General features: G+C 41.1%; 1 protein-coding gene across 1 annotated transcript in view; it reads right to left on the minus strand.

Moving 5' to 3' along the window:
• The window catches only part of CDH13 (cadherin 13), a 587,120-nt gene that overhangs the window by 325,636 nt on the left and 244,050 nt on the right, over positions 1–17,434 (minus strand). Inside the window, 1 exon segment of the mRNA XM_033156828.1 lies at positions 16,860–16,976. Coding sequence (XP_033012719.1) covers positions 16,860–16,976 — 117 coding nt within the window.

Raw genomic sequence — 17,434 nt, forward strand, 5'->3', positions numbered from 1 at the left:
AAATATATCAACTTCAACTTATCTCAGTTTCTCATTTGTCCATTCTCTAGTTTGTCATATTTCCAGATTAGCTGGTAATTTTGCAAAAAGACCTCAGGAAAATTCATCAGAATTTTAGTGTGAATTTCTCTGTACATAACATGCAATTTTTTCTTAATATACACATTATTTTGCAAAGCAACTTCCTCTAATATAGTGTTTTAGCCTTTAAATGTATATGTACACACAAACATGCATTTATATACACACTTTACCCTAGTATGCATTTTTTTTTTTTGTACAAATTGCCTGACCAGAAAATCATAGTGAAAAATCTAGAGATGTGTGAATTTCAAAGGACGACTGTGTTTTGGTTCACACATTGTCTTGGAAAGTGCGAATAAGGTCAGTTTGCCTTATGTGTGAAATGAATTGAATTTCTCCCCCCACGCCTAGTGGAACAGTGTGCTGGATAAGATGGGCTATTGGCCTGATCCAGCAGGCTGTTCTTTAGGTTCTTTGCACAGTACTTATTGAAGATAAAAATGGTGGATCTGAGGTCATTTGGTAGGCTCACATATCCCACCCCCTTCACACTGCTGCCCCCAAATCAATGAAATCCCCTCCATTTAACTTCTTGGTGATGATGGTAAAAGGGGAGGAAGATTCGGGGTCAGTCCTACCAGTGAGAGATGAACAAGAATGAGGAAATAAGAAATCAATTCCAAGTGGTCTTTTTCCTTATCTATTTGTGTTCCCCAGACTAGCATTATTAGTGGTTTGGTAGTTGATTTTCTGACAGCACCCTCTCTCTCTGTCTCTCTCTCTCTCTCTCCCTCTGAATGGTTTTACTAGTCCTCTGAGTGAGAAACATCAATGGTTGTGGCTCTATGAACATGTCACAGCAAAAGCATTTGCTATTTACTAGTGGTTTATACTCAGAGGCTTACCAGGTCTGTAGAGGACAGACAGGTTCAAAGAAGATCACAGAATCAGGTCTAAAGAGAAATTAAGTCGAAACAAAATAGGAAATTCTTTCCAGTAGCACCTTAGAGACCAACTGAGTTAGTTCTTGGTATGAGCTTTCGTGTGCATGCACACTTCTTCAGATGTGTAACTGTGCCTGGGGTAATAAATGCAATTACTATATAATGTATCATATATTTTATATGTGGATTGGTTCAGTGTTACATATCTTAAAAAGAAGAAGCAGCTGAGATTGGGTTTAGCCCATGAGCTAGTGATATACCCAGCTTTGCTAAAATGATGGTTGCACTTTCCCCTCTTGAATTTACTGTTATCAAAAGCTCCCCATTAATCACTGTTGATTAAATAGTGCTAGCAGCACAAAGGCAGGGGAAAGAGCATCAAATATCTGCTCCTCCTCAAATTTCCAGCTAATTACATGTGACGATGTACGAGATCTGTCTGGCTGCTTTCCTTAAGCTTTTCATAATTTATAGCCAGCTCTGCTTTGTGGAACCTCAGCCTACCCTTGCCTTAATAGAAACTGCCACTAAATTAAGTGCTCAACTTCTTGACTGGGGGCAAGGGAGAGAAGAGATGCAAGGAAAGGCCTGGATTTCCTACCAGCACCAGTTCAACCCTTCATTGCTTCTGTATGGTTGCTTGCCCATTGACTTGGTGTGCCAAATAATCCCCCCCCCGCGCAAAAACCCTTAGACCAGATATGTTCTCAAGGCTTTAAGTTGTCCATGATAGTCTCTAACACATCTTTTTGCTACAATGATCATCGGATGTCTGCAGGAGCCATAGATCTCAGAGGTGGCTCTGCTTGGATGTAGGTTAATATCTCAATTGATCAGCTCCTTTCACTCTCAGGTGTCCTGGACCACCTGTCTCAGACTCCTGTGAGCACAATTTTATGCATGTTTATTAAGGACTAAATCTCAGTTCAGCTGGACCATGCGCGCATAGTATTTCAGCTTTAGCCTGCTCCCTGCTCTCCAGGGAGGAATTCTATGTTCTGTATTGGTTAGAAACAGACTCCGGCCTTTGCTTATATACATGCAGCTGCCTGAACCACTGTCTTTGAGGTTCAGGGAGTTGGAAAAGTTTAAGAAAAGGTCAACCAAAATTATCAAGGGGATCAAGCAACTCTGCTTTGACAAAACGTTGCAGTATTTGGGACATTTTAGTTTAGAGAAAAGGCAAAAAGGGGGTGGTGTTTATAAAATTATGCATTATGCGAAGAAAAGTGGATAGATAAACGTTTGAACACTAGAACTCGGGGACATCACATGAAACTGAATGTTGGAAGATTCAGAACAGTCGAAATAGTTCTTCACTACAGAATTCACTCCCAAAAGAGACAGTGATGGCCACCAGCTTGAATGGCTTTAGAAGAAGATTAGACAAATTCATAGAAGAGAAGGCTACACTAGTGGCTACTATCATGGTGATGTCCATAGCTGGAGGCAGAAATGCTTCTGAATACTAGTTGCTGGAAACTACAGGAGGGAGAAGTGTTCTGGTGCTGGGGTCTTTCTTGATGTTTTCCCACAGGCATCTGGTTGGCTACTGTGATGTTCGACTAGGTGGGCCTCTGGCCTCATCCAGCAGGCTCTTCTTATCACACACAAAAGAGTAGTCACCAACTTCCTACCCACAGCCTCCAACCTGCCCTCCATGTCTTCATTTCAATGGGAAATAGGTATACTGAATGTAAGGTCCACTGTCTTATGTGGGGCTTTCTCCCTAAAAAGAATGTTCAGGACTGCAACCTCAAAGTAGTTCTCTTGAGGAATGACATTGCTAATAGAGATCCAAATTGCTAATAGAGATCCAAATCTCTATTGCTAATAGAGATCTAAATCTATTACTTGAAACTGAACGTCCATGGTGCGCAGATACTTAGAAGGCATTTTCTTTTTTTCTTTTTAAAAAGAATCTATTGCTTCACGATGCCACATTGTAGCAAGAGACCCAAGCGCATCTACGGGACATTGTACACTTACATCTCTACTTTTTCATTACAAAGAAATCAAGATTTCCTTAAATCCCAAGCCTTAGGTCAACACTCACAGCACAGGAGTTAATCATTTCATATTATCCTTTGCTAAGTAAGCTCTTGAGCATAGACCAGATTATATATCCAAGGTCATTAGTGTGATTTATTATGAAGATACAGGAAATTAGGTACTGATATTTCAATATTGGGCAGAAAATTTAATTCCACTGTTGCTATAGAGCTAATGTATCTTCCACCAACCTGTCACCGTAGCAACTAGATAAGGACATTCTCTTTTTTAAAAAAAAGTTTGCTCATGCTTTTTCCTTGTTCAATCCAAAACAACTGCTTAAAAAAAAAGAGGGTGGTATTTATAATTCAGTTTATAATTACTTCGTCAACATGTGTGAGGTCTCCAGTTTAGCCAACAACAATACTTCTGAAAATGTTTTATGCAAGCAGAACTATTTGCACAAGAATATTTCATCAGGGCTGTGTTCATTTAAAGTAGTCCTATGCCCAATTTTTTCCTTCAGTTTAAGACCATTCACCCTCAGTTAAACACATGAGAATTTGCACTCAAAAATGATCACAAAGGACAGAAATTTTGATGATATCATTGTGTCTCTCTGTGTGTTACATTTGCCTTAATTTTGAGATGGCCAAGAGGTGTTTGCAAAGTGTCTTTTTGCATGTCAAGGCCCCAAGCTCCCCCCCCCCCATATTTCTGGATAATAACTCACATGGACAACATAATTTTGGGTTAATGGACTAAATAAGGCCACAACTTTATTGGTTACACATGTGAGTGGTATTGGCTTAGGCACTGGACTAGAACCAACTATATCTGACTCCTGCCCGCCATGCAGGTAGTCTAGTAAGAGTCAACCACCTGTTGGTGTACATCAACTGCAAGCTCCCCCAGGGTCCCTGATGGGGTCATGGCATGGCCCTAGCCCTTACCTGGGCTTTGGACAAGATCCACACCCCCGGATCCCTTTAACGGAATACCCTTAAAGAGGAGGGGCAGGTGAAGGCCATGAGCTCCCCTCCCATAAACCAGGTTTTTCCAATGCCAAACCTTACAAAGTTGTGATGATTGCTACGAGGCAGGCGAAAACCACATGGCTGGTGCCAATTTGCCAAGTGGGAAAATTCCTACCTGGCCCCCTCAACGGGCGACCAACCGTGGTCCATAGCAAGGCCAAGATGGCGAACGCATGAAAATATGGTGGGAGGGTGGGAGATCCGAAGCACAAGTAGGCAAGAAGGGAGAGCCCCCCAGCCACGTGGCTGTTTAAATATCCCAAGCCACACACCCTGGCTGACCGGATTGGTCAGCTGGGGGCCGTGACGTGCAAAGTGTCTTTTTCATTCATTCTCTCAGGTGGACCTTCCTTACTCTGGTGCATTCCCAGGAGCTCGTGCTTCCTGAAACCCTCATAATGTCCTTAGCTAGGCTTTACTATGAGCACAGAAAGGCTGCCTACTGTGCTCCTAAGTACCATTCTTTAGGGATTTAAGAAGGATGTGATCTTTAGCTGTGATTCCTGCACTGCAGAACATTGGACTAGAATGACCCTTTGGGTCCCTTCCAACTAGTAATTCCAAGGCATAATGTCCCTCCCCACATTTGTCACACACAGCACCATTCCCATTCCACTGAAATTAGTCTTTCACCTACAAAAATACATCGTCTCACTCTCTGCTGTGGCAAAATTATGTAACCAGCGTATTTCCCATAATTGCAAAAAGCTACACAAACCGAGCAAGTCACGTTATCAACACACCCAATTCATTTCAATATAAAAGAAATGCAATGCAAATGGGGAACGTGATCAATTAGGTATCATTTACAGACTGAAAGCAACAACAGTGAATACTGGTCATATTGGCTGGATTGATTTCTTCTCCAATCATGAGACAAATTATTTTTATTTTATTATTAATTCGATTTCTACTCCACAACTTTTCTCCAAAGGAGCTCAGAACAGCAAACATGTCAATCCTAATACAGTTATAACTTCTAAAACAATTTAAAACAATATTCTTTTTTAAAGAAAGGTTAAAAACAACTTCTCCCCACCCAGAAAGTTTTAAACAACACACACACACACATGAAAACTCCTGCTTCTGCTTCTGGCAGAATTTTCTAACCTTTCTTCCCTCTTTTAAATGATATATATTAGTGTGTGATTTTCCTTTAATGAAATGTGTCCCTTAACAAAGGCAGCAAGTGCACCAATCTAAAAGGAGAACTTGGGAGTCAACTCCCCCAGTATCCCATTCCTCAGCTAGAGCAGGGGAATATGTCATGTCCTCCTATGGGACTTTTTCAGATCAGGAAGTGTGGGCAGCCAGGGATGCTGGAGAGAACTGGGGGAAAAAATGTATGAAAAGAAACACATGCTCAACCTTCCACCATCTTAAAATGAAAATGTAAGCTCCATCAAAATTATAAATATACCTGTATTACAAAAAGAAGGCAGAAAAGCAGAAATGTATTTTACAAATAAAGAAAATGGAGGAAATGTTGCTTCTAACACAGGAATGGTTTAAACAAGATTTTTTTAAAAAAACAACAACAGTAAATGATCAAATATTTTTTGAAACTTATTTATGCAACCACCAACATTTTAAACAGGAATGAAATACGAACAGACCCATTACCTCTAAATAAATGTGGCTACTTAATGACGCAAAGGACATCACATATTTATGACATTTGGAAATAAGAATGTCATCTTAATCAGTCATTTGTTAACATGAAAGAGTTGTGAAATATTTTTGAGGGATAAACAGCAATTCTAGGATTCTTATACAGAATTCAAAGGACCACACACTGACTTCTATACACATGAGGGGGAATCCTGTTTACACACACACAGCCTTCTAGGACCACACAGCAATTTCCACACACAGACACACACACACAGACACACACACACACACACACACACACACGTGTTGGACAATCCTGTTTTTTTTTTTCTTTAAGTCCAGTCCCACCCAAATTGCTTTTGAAACTATGAAGAATTTTCAGGGAGGGAGGAATTCAGTTTACAGTATTTGCAAAAAGGCAACTGTTAAAGGGGTGAAATCTAAAATTCCATGCATGCCAGTCTTTGAACACTCCTTTAAAGTAGTCTTTTGAACTGCAGCCACTCTCTGTGATGAAGGCATCAAAGAATCATACAGGCCTCATTCACACTATACATTTAAAGCACTATGACACCACTTTAAGCAGCCATGTCTTTCCTCAAAAGAATTCTGGAGGCTGTAGTTTGCTAAGGATGATGAGAGTTGATAGGACACCCCCTACTCCCCTCCTAGAGCTACAGTTCCCAGAGTTCCCTGCAAATAGGGCTTTAATTGGTCAGGCACTCTGGGAACTGCAGAATTCTCTTCACTGTGGCACCATACTGCTTTACACATATAGTGTCATTGGTACCACAGCATAGGCACCATTGGGGGGAGGGCAAGGACACCCCCAAAATTTTCAAGGAGGGGGTCAGGCACCTAAAAAAATCCACAGCGGCCCTGTGAGTATGCTGCATAACATGCTCACCTTAATTGTGCAGCCTGCATGGCATGCCCGTGTCACTCGTGCAAAGGGGGGGGGGGAGGAAGGTGGCACATTTGTACCACAGTTAGAAAAGGACCAATTATTTTTCAATGTCAACTGCTGCCTGTTAAACAAAAAAGACTTCACTGCCCCCCCCAAAAAAACCACCCCAAGTGTCCCCCAATAGCTAAATGAGAAGGAGGGTCTTTTTCAGTATAGCCAAGTAACAACAACAACAACAACAACAACAACTTTTATGTGTATCCCGCCCTCTCTGGCTGAAGTCAGGCTCAGAGCGGCTAACATCAGATATATAACATTGGTATAAAATAAAACAATAATTAAATTACTTCCTAAAAACAGGTAAAAATCAAATTAAAATCTAATTAGGTGGCTTTCCGCACAGTTAGGTAATGAGTAGCTTTGGCTCATGTGTAGTAATTTCTAGAAACCCCAAACAGGAAAGAGCAAATGCAAATTATTGTACTTTATAGTGTTGAATTTAGACTGGTACTGGGTTCAAAACCCATCTCAGTCACAACAGATTGCATCCAATGTCCGTTCTACTCAGAATAGACCTACTGAAATCAGTTGGCCTGTTGATCATGTCTGTTAATGTCAATGGGTCTATTCTGAGCAGAACCAGCATTTGATACAAGGCCATGTCTCAGCCTAATCAATCCTTGGTAGCCTAACAATGATGCATTGCCCAAGGAAATAGCTCTGGTATCTCAACAAACAAAGCCAAAGGTTCTTGGTTCCAGTCCTGGCAGGTCCTGACAGTGTCCCAAACCATGCTAGGGCAAAGACAAAACTGAATATGGTATAGCAGCAGAGGGGTCTTTGGCCCCCTCAGTATTTGCTAAGAGGGGGAAGGCCCTCTCAATGTTGAGCGGGTGGAGGAGGTTGAATGGTTGGCTCCTCCTGAGCATGAGAGAGGAAGCTGCACTGCACTGGGCTCCCCATTCGGCCTACTCCCGATGGTGTGCATTGCACGTGTGTGATGTCATATGCATTACCTGCAATGCAAACACAACATTGCATCATCCGGAGGTGGCCAAGCGGGGAGCCCAGTGCAGTGCAGCTTCATCTCTCAAAGGAGGAGCCAGCCATTGAACCATGCCACTCTGGGCTCCCCATTTGGACTCCACCTGACGATGTGATGTGTGCATGATGTCACACATGCATGATAGCAGATGCAGTCCAACAACATTTGGAGAAGGGCATTACATTGACTATCCCTATTCTCAAATGACTCCAGCGTCAAGTTGAGTCATACAGCTCCTGACTGACATAACTGTCAGTGTCTGATTCTAACTGCATGTGATAGAATATAAAAAAGAAATTGGCAAAACACAGTTCCACCAGGTAAGCAGATAAAACCACTGTCCTTCCATTTGTCATAGGATAAATATCTGTCATTCTTCATGGGCAACTGACAAATAAACAATCCCAGTAATTAAAGGCTACGGTGCATCCCATTATTCCATACTTCATCCTACTTGATGCGGACAAATAAATTGTAACAGTAGCATATGGATGGAGACCAAAAAAACTGCCAGCCCCCAAATATGACATCCCTCTGCTTGTATCAGCAAGAGAATGTGAGGAAATGCATCAATAATACCCGTCAACATTGGTAACCCAGGCCATCTGGACGTCGAGCGGAAGAGCTGCCAAGAGTGTATTAAAATATTTTAATCTCATTGTTTTCCCACAAGAATGCTGCCTCACATGCAGAAGTGTAAGGTCTGCTAAATGGCCAGGCTCATGCTTGGTGTCTGATAGCTATTTAATTAAGAGATACTGAGGAAGGGGGTAGTCAGTTACAAGGCAATAAGCGGGTTCCCAGGCGTACAGGAGAGGCCGCCAATAATATAAAGAAGGAAATGGATCTCTGCATTGTTTCTTTGTTGTGCTGCCTAATTAGAAGTTTTCTTTTTTAATAATTAAAGAACACAAATGTCCATCTTGCTTATGAAAGTGTTGCCTCTGTGTTTTCAAAAAGGCAGATGCTTAGTTATTCCCATTTACTGTGATTAACAGAGGGTTGGAAAACTCCCAAAGCAAATGTGACCAGCCAGGAATGATGCAACAAGAATGTTGCTTGTTGTGAACTTGTGTTTGGATAACAGGCTGTTCTTCAGAATGTCTCGATCAGGTCTGGGGAAACGTGAGACCCTGATATTACTGGACTCCCATTCCCATCAGCTCCAGCCAGCATGGCCAATTGAGATGTGATGGGAGTTGTAGGCAACATCATCTGGGGGAACCATGTTGACCACTCCTGGTGTAAAGAAACATCTCCTTCATTTTGCCACAGGAAACATGGCAGAACTGAAAAACAACTTCAGGGAGTGAAGACAAACTCAAAGAGTTTGAGTGCTGAAGAGTTATGCAGAAGCCAACAATCCAATATTGCAACATTCAAGCTCCTAAAAAATCACCACCACAATTGTTATTGGTGTGCGGTGATGCAGAGGTGGACCTTTTCTGTGGTGGCACCAGTGTTATAGAATGCACCCTGTTGAATTATAAGAAGCACTATATACTTGGTATTCCACCAACTTTTGAAGTTTAACTTGTTTACATGTGTATTCCCTTGAACTTTTGAGCTGTGTGTCCTGTTTTAATTGCATTGCTTTATTGCATACATTGTGTATTTAAATTATGGTTTATATTTTAATAGAATTTGCTTTTATACTTGTAAACTGCTTAGTAGCCTATTTTGGCATTAAATGCTATTATTAATTTTATTATTATCCCTCAGTTTTAGCTTCTCTCAGTTTTCAAAGTTATTCAGTTCTCCACATTTCTGCAGTAATTTGCATTTTTTTAAAAAAAAATCTCATGGAAATTATTCAGCATTTCTGTGAGTTTCTCCTAGTAAAGACATGATTGTATTTTGTACACATTTCACAAGCAACAGGGTGCATTTTTGTGAATGCTGGTAGGTCAGAAAACTCCATCACGAAATTCAGATAAGTGCAAATTTCAAAGGACAGTTGTGCTTCCATAATCACATTGTTTCAGAAAGTGAGAAAGTGTCTTTAAATGCAAACTGAATTGAATTTCTCCTCCCATCCATAGTCTCTAGGCTGCATTATTTAAAGGAAGAAAGGCCATTCCCAAACATTGTATCGTCAGCTGGATTTGATGCAGTGGTTCAGTTCATCAAAACAGTCGTAAATTAGTCCTAGCTAAGTTTGGACATGTTGTATGTTTATTACTGAGGAAATTGCAAGCACAAATCAAGTTGTACTCATGTAAGATTCAGTCATGCAAGGTATTGCACGCTCTAGCCTCATCTAGCAGAGCACTCAAGCATGTCAGCTTTTAAGGCACAGCTCTCCAGGTTTTTAGCAGAAGCACATGCCTTAGGCTTGTGTATCATCCACACACATATGGCTAATGTTGGAAGAAGCTATAGGGATGAGATTCATCAGTAATAAGCATATCCTGGACCCAGGCATCAGAGCATTATAGGTTTGAGCCCAGAGCTGTACATCAACATGCAAGCCAAAGCAACCTAAAAACTCAGAAGAGTATATATGCCAAAGAGTACTTTGTTTTGCTACAGGAACAAAGGAAACTGCCTTCTATCCTGTCAGACTATCTGCCCATTTAGCTATAGGAACACAGAAAGCTATCTACCGTCTCCATGCCATGCATAATTTTGGACACTTCTATCATGTCACCTCTTAATTTGCCTTTTCTCTAAACTAAAAAGCCCCAAATGCTTCAGCCTTTCCTCATCAGAAAGCTGCTTAATCATGCTTAATCATTAATTCTAATGTGTCTTCTCTGAGTAATCTGCATACCAACCAGAGGCTTAAGCCACAATTTCAGAGTTCGAACATCTAGCAATACGCAGAAGCAATGTGTTAAGGCAGGCATAGGCAAACTTGGCCCTCCAGATGTTTTGGGACTACAATTCCCATCATCCCTAGCTAACAGGACCAGTGGTAAGGGATGATGGGAGTTGTACTCCCAAAACATCTGGCAGGCCGAGTTTGCCTCTGCCTGTGTTAAGGCATCCAAGAGGTTGACGCACCAATACACAACACTTCTTTTCCATCCATCCAATAAACCATGGTTTGTCAGACTGATATTGATATGTCTGAATCCAGCCAATGACTTGCCATTAGCCCACTGTGCAAAGCATTTCTTCTTACAACACTAGGTAGCTTGACCGTGCAATTTGTATTCATAGTCACGGCGCTAGCAAAGGCAGCTTCGTGTCCAACTCCCTAGAGGAAGAGACCTTCAGTCACTGGCAGCTCAAATCAGTCTCCAGTTACACGAGGACACGGGCCGTAGCTTTCTGTCACATTGCCACATGCTCAGGAACAAGAGATGCTCTGTCTTTATTCCTTGTTGACACAGAAGTGGTTTGTAACTGCATTCCTGCCGGAGGAGCACAGATTGCCAGCAAGTAGCTTTTCCAGACAAGTAACTTCTCTGAAAATGACCGTATGAAGTTATAGCTAATTCATTTCCCCCACTCCAATCTGATGACTATAACTCATTATAGCATTTTATTGATCAGCTCAGCTGTGTACATCCTTATAGGGAGCAAGCTCAATAACACTCAATATTACATTTTTATTACACCCAAGCTGCTTGGCTTGCCTGCACATTTTTTCTTCTTTTGGTTTCTCTGAGATTCTGCCAGTGCAGAAAACAAAACAAAAGCAAATGCTCCCATTCTCAAATTGAAACACACAACACATCACTGTACCAAAGACAATCTTTTGCAGCCTAGTGTTCACTCAATCAGCTGCCTGCAGTCTAAGAACACAAGACGAGGAAGAGAGCCCGGTTGGACCAGGCCAAAGAACCATCAAGTTCAGCATCCTGTTCACAAAGTGGTCAACTAGATGCCCATGGGAAGCTCACAAACATAACCTGAGCACTACTACCTCTTAAAACTTGTGATTCCCAGCAATTGGCATTCAGAGTTATACTGCTTCCATGGTTTATCTGCTGTGTGAAGAAGTACTTTCTTTTGCCTGTCCAGAATCTTTCAACAATCGGTTACATTGAAGCAGTCCAGAAATGCAAAGAAAAGTGAATTAAAGCTGGACTGAATTTGCTATGAAAATAATTTTGGTTGAAAATTTGAGAGTTTGCTTTTTCAGGACTTGACTGAACTGATGGAGAATTTCAGTCTTCCTGATCGAAAAATTATTAGTGGAATGCCCCACTCCACCCCAGTTTCTGCATTTGAGAATAATATATAACATAGAACTTTTAAGATGCCCTGTAATAAAATTGCTGAATCTACCTGCCTACAATTTAGCTGGCTCAGTTTAATGTGGAGGGACTGTTGTGCCTGCAAATTTCATTCACTTCTGTGAAAGCAATTAAAAAAAAAGCTATAGCCATTTGTAGTTTCTCCATTATAGTGAATGGGGAGGCAAAGTTTCATTTTTAACAAATGTAATTTGGTCCCAAATAACAAGTCAAATTGTAAAGAAATGGTGTCTCTCTGAAAGAGATTGAGCTGCTTCTCAAAGCTACATTCACAGGTACAGTACAAGTAAACACATGTGGCCTGGGCACAGCATTGATATTTATTTACTTCTAAAGCAAATTAATAATGAATGCATGAATCCCCATTCCTTCCTGATGTCTTTTTATTACAAGTGAATGGAAATAAAGACATGAATGGTAGAAACAAAAGTCATTTCATTTTTGTTTTTCCATTATTTCCACATAGGAGAGATTTCCTGAAACTGCCAAAAGGTGCAGCATTATGTTTATTAGGAATGAAGGTTGATACATTCCAAGAAAATTCTATAGGAGGGGGGATCTTCGAGTGTTCTGAATGTGGAAAGGCATGAACATTCTCCAATATGAAGCATGAAGCAATGGTTGAGGTCACAGCTGGAGTATTAAGTCCACTTCTGGGCATTGTGTTAAAAGGGCACTGACATACTAGATCAGGTCCATAGTAGGGCAACCAGGATGATGAGGGGGTCTGATACCAAGTCCTTTGTGAAATGGTTTGAAGAAATAGGTTTGTTTAGACAAGAAAAAATGAGGACAATAGCAGAACATCTGATTTGTGTGCAGAAGGTCCCAGGTTCAGTCCCCAGCATCTCTAAATATGTCTATGGAAGACCCCTGCTAGAAACCTTGGTAAGCTACTGCTACTGCAGACCACACTGGGCTTAATGAACCATAGGTCTCACTCAGCATAAGGCAAGTTTAATTGTTCAAACACTATCCTAGGCAGCTAAGAAGGACCATAGCTCAGTAGTTAGAGCTTCTGTTTTGTATGCAGAAGGTCTCAGGTTCAATCCTCAACATGTCTAGGCAGGGTTGAGAGAGCCTCCCTACCTGAAACCTTGGAGAGCTGCTAGAAGGACAAATGGTCTAACTCGGTATAAGGCAGCTTCCTTTGTTCCTATATTATCCTCAAAATGCAAAGTCTCTGCTCAAGTGGGTAGTTTACCAAGCCTGCCAAGAATGTGGTGGCGGCCTGTGGTTCAGCAGCACAGCATGTGCTTTGCATGCAGGAGGTTCCAAGTAGGGTTGGGAAAGAGACTCCCTCTCCAAAACCCTAGAGCTGCTGCCAGTCAGTGTAGACAATACTGAGCTAGATGGCCCAATGATTTCACTTGGTACAAGGCAGTTCCTCTGTTCTTAAGATTAAGCAGGGACATGGTAGCTGTTTCTCTCACGAGCTACATTTCAGAAGATGGGGCAGATTTGTTCCCTGTTTCTCCTCCCCATCCAGGGAATGGAAATAGTATAGAAGTAGATTACAGCTAAGCAGTAGTTGGAATTTTGAACTGTAAGAACAGTTTGACAGTAACTTCGAATTGTCAAGAGAGGAGATAGGGTCGCCTTTCCTTGAGGTATTTAAACAGAGGCTGAGCAGCCATCTGACAGACATAATGCTGTTTCATGCTGCAATGTAGGCCCATTGTTGAACAGAGGGTTTCATTATATGCCCTCCAAGATCCCTTCCTACTCTCCAGTTATAAGGTTTTTGTCCTGAGTACACTCAGTCTAAGGAGGACAAATTGTAGTTTAATTCTTTATTGACAGAGCACACACTTACAGTAGCTCCTAAGGTGCACAAACACACGTTTCTGTTGACTAAGTAACTGGCTCCTGACACATCCTACACTTCCCCAATCTCCAACTGCTCAGACTCTTTCGCTTCCACCAGCCCTGGCTCCTTCCTTGCTGGTGGCACAAATCCCCATAAATTGTTAACCCCTTTCCTCTTGATCAGCCTTGGCCCTCCTGCCTCTACTACGCATTCCTTGTATCCCCAGCAGTCCCTGGCAGATGTATGAAACTTAGAGGATACCCTCACCCCCACCCCACCCTTTTCAATTGCTTATATAATATGACTTATTTGCATTTGGCAGGTTTGATTCCTTCAGGAGCAGTGCAACACTCCTTTGGGGAGTGCTTCAAGCTACACGCCATCTGGATGGTAAATTCCAAAGTTGTAGAGATTGGCCAGGTCTCCATTGTAAGCAGTGCCAAAGCAAAACAAATTAAACATTTATGAAACAGTAACAAAAGAAAATAATTTCCACAATATCAAGTGGAAAATGAAGCAAACGGCCCTGCTAGAAAGGAAAGCAAGTAACCAAGCTAACACTTCACAAGTGCATACCCCTATCCCAATACCTGCATAACTTCAGATAAGTTCAGCAAAGCTGTGGTATCATGCATCCTGGGACTGTTTCATCTCCCACATGGGTTTTCTTTCCCCCCTGCAGAAGATATTCAATACCACTTTGGTATCTGACCAAAGCACTTTTTAAAGGCTCCTTCCAGCTAGAAGACAAACCCTTGCTACCTTCAACTGATTCAGTGGAGCTTTCTCCCACAGTACCCAATTTCCCCACATTCACAGGAGCCAAACATTGCAAACTCAGGTGATGCCTATTTTAAAAGCCAGCCAGTGAGCTTCCCTGCGGAGGAAAGCTCAATCAACCCATATAAGACTTCAGTTGGATTCAGGTGTTTACAGAGACAAGGTTTGGTATAGCTACCTGGGGATCTCCCCCAAGGAGCTGCAGGGGATCTGGATTCCTGACACAGTCAATTGACTTGGCCTCTTGATGGCATCTGGCTAGGCTTCCTCTGAGCCCTGGCCTCTCAAAGACCAGGACACTAATAGTATCACAATTTCCCCTCTAACTGCTTTCTTTAAAACCCATTTAAAGCAAAGCACTTCATTCTGGGTTCTCATACTGTCCATGTTCTCATGAAGCATTCACCTCCTGCTTGCAGATTACTCTCAGAGGCATCTGGTTGGCCTCTATAGGATACAGGATACCAAACAAGAGGGTCCCTTGATCTGATTGAGCAGGGCTCATGGTCTTTTTTATGTACAAAGACAGTTTAAACCAGTGTTTCCCAAACCTGGGTCTCCAACTGGTTTTGGATTAAAATTCCAATCATCCCTGACAACTGGTCCTGCTAGTTAGGGATGATGGGAGTTGTAATCCAAAAACAGATGGAGACCCAAATTAGGTAAACCCTGGTTTAAACCAATTGCTGAGTGGGACCCACATCAAGAGGAATGTTGGTGAGTACCAGTGGCTGGGGTAGAGCAACAAGATGGAAGAGCTCTTGTCTTCAGCTCTTCTTGGGGAAAAAATACTTTATGGTCTTTGGTCTGATTTAGCAGGGGCCTTCATATGTTCTTAAAGTCCACCAGCTCTCACAGCAAAGCAACACGCATCAGGGTTAAAATCGTACTGAATACAGAAATAACCAAATCTAAAATTTTCCCCTATTACATCCAGCTATTTAAGTATGGCAATGTTGCAATGTAACCCTAGCCAGCATCTGATTCAGTTGATCCAACAATAAGCATTATGATTCAAGGGCTGAGTTTGCCACTTGAAATGTTGAGGGTATTCCAAGCAACCTTTTCCTGAATTTGACAAAAAGGGTGTGTGTGTGGTGGATGAATATAGAGCTGCTGATAAACAACTCATAAGTGCTCTGCCCTTCAACTGTGAAAAAGTCAAATGAGGCACTTTCCTATATTTACTGTCAGATGTGCATATACAATATATATATATATATATATATATATATATATATATATATATATATATACAGTTCCTTCTTACAAATCTGTTAAGTGCTCTAGTGTACACAAGAACTCTGCCCCCACATCTTGAAAACACAAACCATTGCAACTGTATATAGAAATTTTAGAGGTAAGTGTGCTAGTGTGGCTTTAGATACAGCAATTGGAACCCATCTCAATTAGTGGAAATTACTTTCTGTACCAAATTAGATGTTCCAATGAAAAAATCTATCCATTCCACAAACAAACACCAGGCTTCTCTCTCCAAAAAGCAAGAGTCAATTTATCACATTCCATTTATTTATTATTCTGTAGACTCACTTTTGCCAATGTTTTCCCTTCTCCTTGATTCCAGTTTGATGAAAGAATTTCTACAATCAATTTTGGTACTGAAACACATGCAGTTAATTGCAGTTTTCCTTCACCTCACCTTTTTTTTTAAATCTTCCACATTACTGGTGCCTGCATATAAAACGCTGCAAAAAACCCATTTTGGTGAGCCCATATTTAGGACTAGATCAATATTCTTTCTGTATGGTGCTTTACTGATGTTCACATGAGCTCCTATGACCAGTAAAACAAAATTCAAAAAGAATTTAACACAACCAGCTAGACAACCACATGAATAGGGCTTTTTGTAGTTTTCATCATGATGCACAACAAGTAGACAATGGTAAACCAGCACACAAAATGAATTCAGCATACATGTAGTTACATCAATATTACTTTTTTGTAGTGGTGGGTTGTTGTGGTTTTTTTGGGGGGTGTGTGTTACATGTTAACACAAGGAATTCCACTGTACTAATTAGACCACTATGGCTTTTGGTGGCTCTCCAGTAACTCACAATGGGATACTTCTTAGTCCTAGATTCCAGAAATTGAGCTTATGACCTTATGCATGCAAGACATATACTCTACCATTGAACTAGAACCAGAAAAGCAGGGAAAGTAGGAGACGTTATGAATAAATTGAAGGAAATAAAATCTGCAGCCAACTATTCTTGTACATGTTCTTCCCAACATTTTGATAAAAGTATAAGATAGAGGATTCTAATGCACTGATTTCACTCTGAAAGTAAGACTGGGTCATTCCATACTTTAAAATTCAGAGAGAAATTGGGTTGGAGGAATATCAGAAGCACAACTAATCCAAATATACTAAAAAAAGAAAAAAAAGAAAGATCTACTCAATCATGGCCATGGATAACTCTGCAATGGCAAATAGAAACAATCAATTTAGGTTAAGACCAGTACATTTTATCACTCACCCTGCCCACGGGCCTTGGAAATGGAGATCTCTGGTTTTCAGGAATTAAGATTGGAGTTGCCACAATGGACCTTCTTTGCCTTACAATTCCAAGGCTGCCTTCTGCCTTAAAGATTTCCTAAAGAAAGAAGGAAAGAATAATGAGATTAATTAGCCCAAGGCTTCTTAGGACAGCATCATTTATTATCCTTCTTGCACATATTTTTTACTTCTGAATAAAAGCATCCATGAGCCAGAGTCTTACTAATAGACTTTCTCAACCTTCATTAGCTGTAGAAGTATTGTTAGTTCAAGACACAGGATCAGGCTCCTGATTAATGAAGATCATTATTAAGCTTCTTCAAGTGAAATCTTCAGGATCGGCCTATTTATGAGAATGTCAATAATGACAGATAATTCATGCTTCACCTTGCATCCCTATAACCACATTGTGTCAAGAAAGCAGTAGTGATTATATTAGCAGATCTCCATTTCTGCTGAAGGAAGGGATGGGGAGAGAAATGCCAGCATAAGGGACAAGACTGTCAGCCTGTTTGATCTGATTGCAGAGGTGTGTGTGTCACAATTTTGAAGTAA

Source organism: Lacerta agilis, chromosome 8 (genome assembly GCF_009819535.1).
Source record: "Lacerta agilis isolate rLacAgi1 chromosome 8, rLacAgi1.pri, whole genome shotgun sequence".
NCBI classification, from domain to species: domain Eukaryota; kingdom Metazoa; phylum Chordata; class Lepidosauria; order Squamata; family Lacertidae; genus Lacerta; species Lacerta agilis.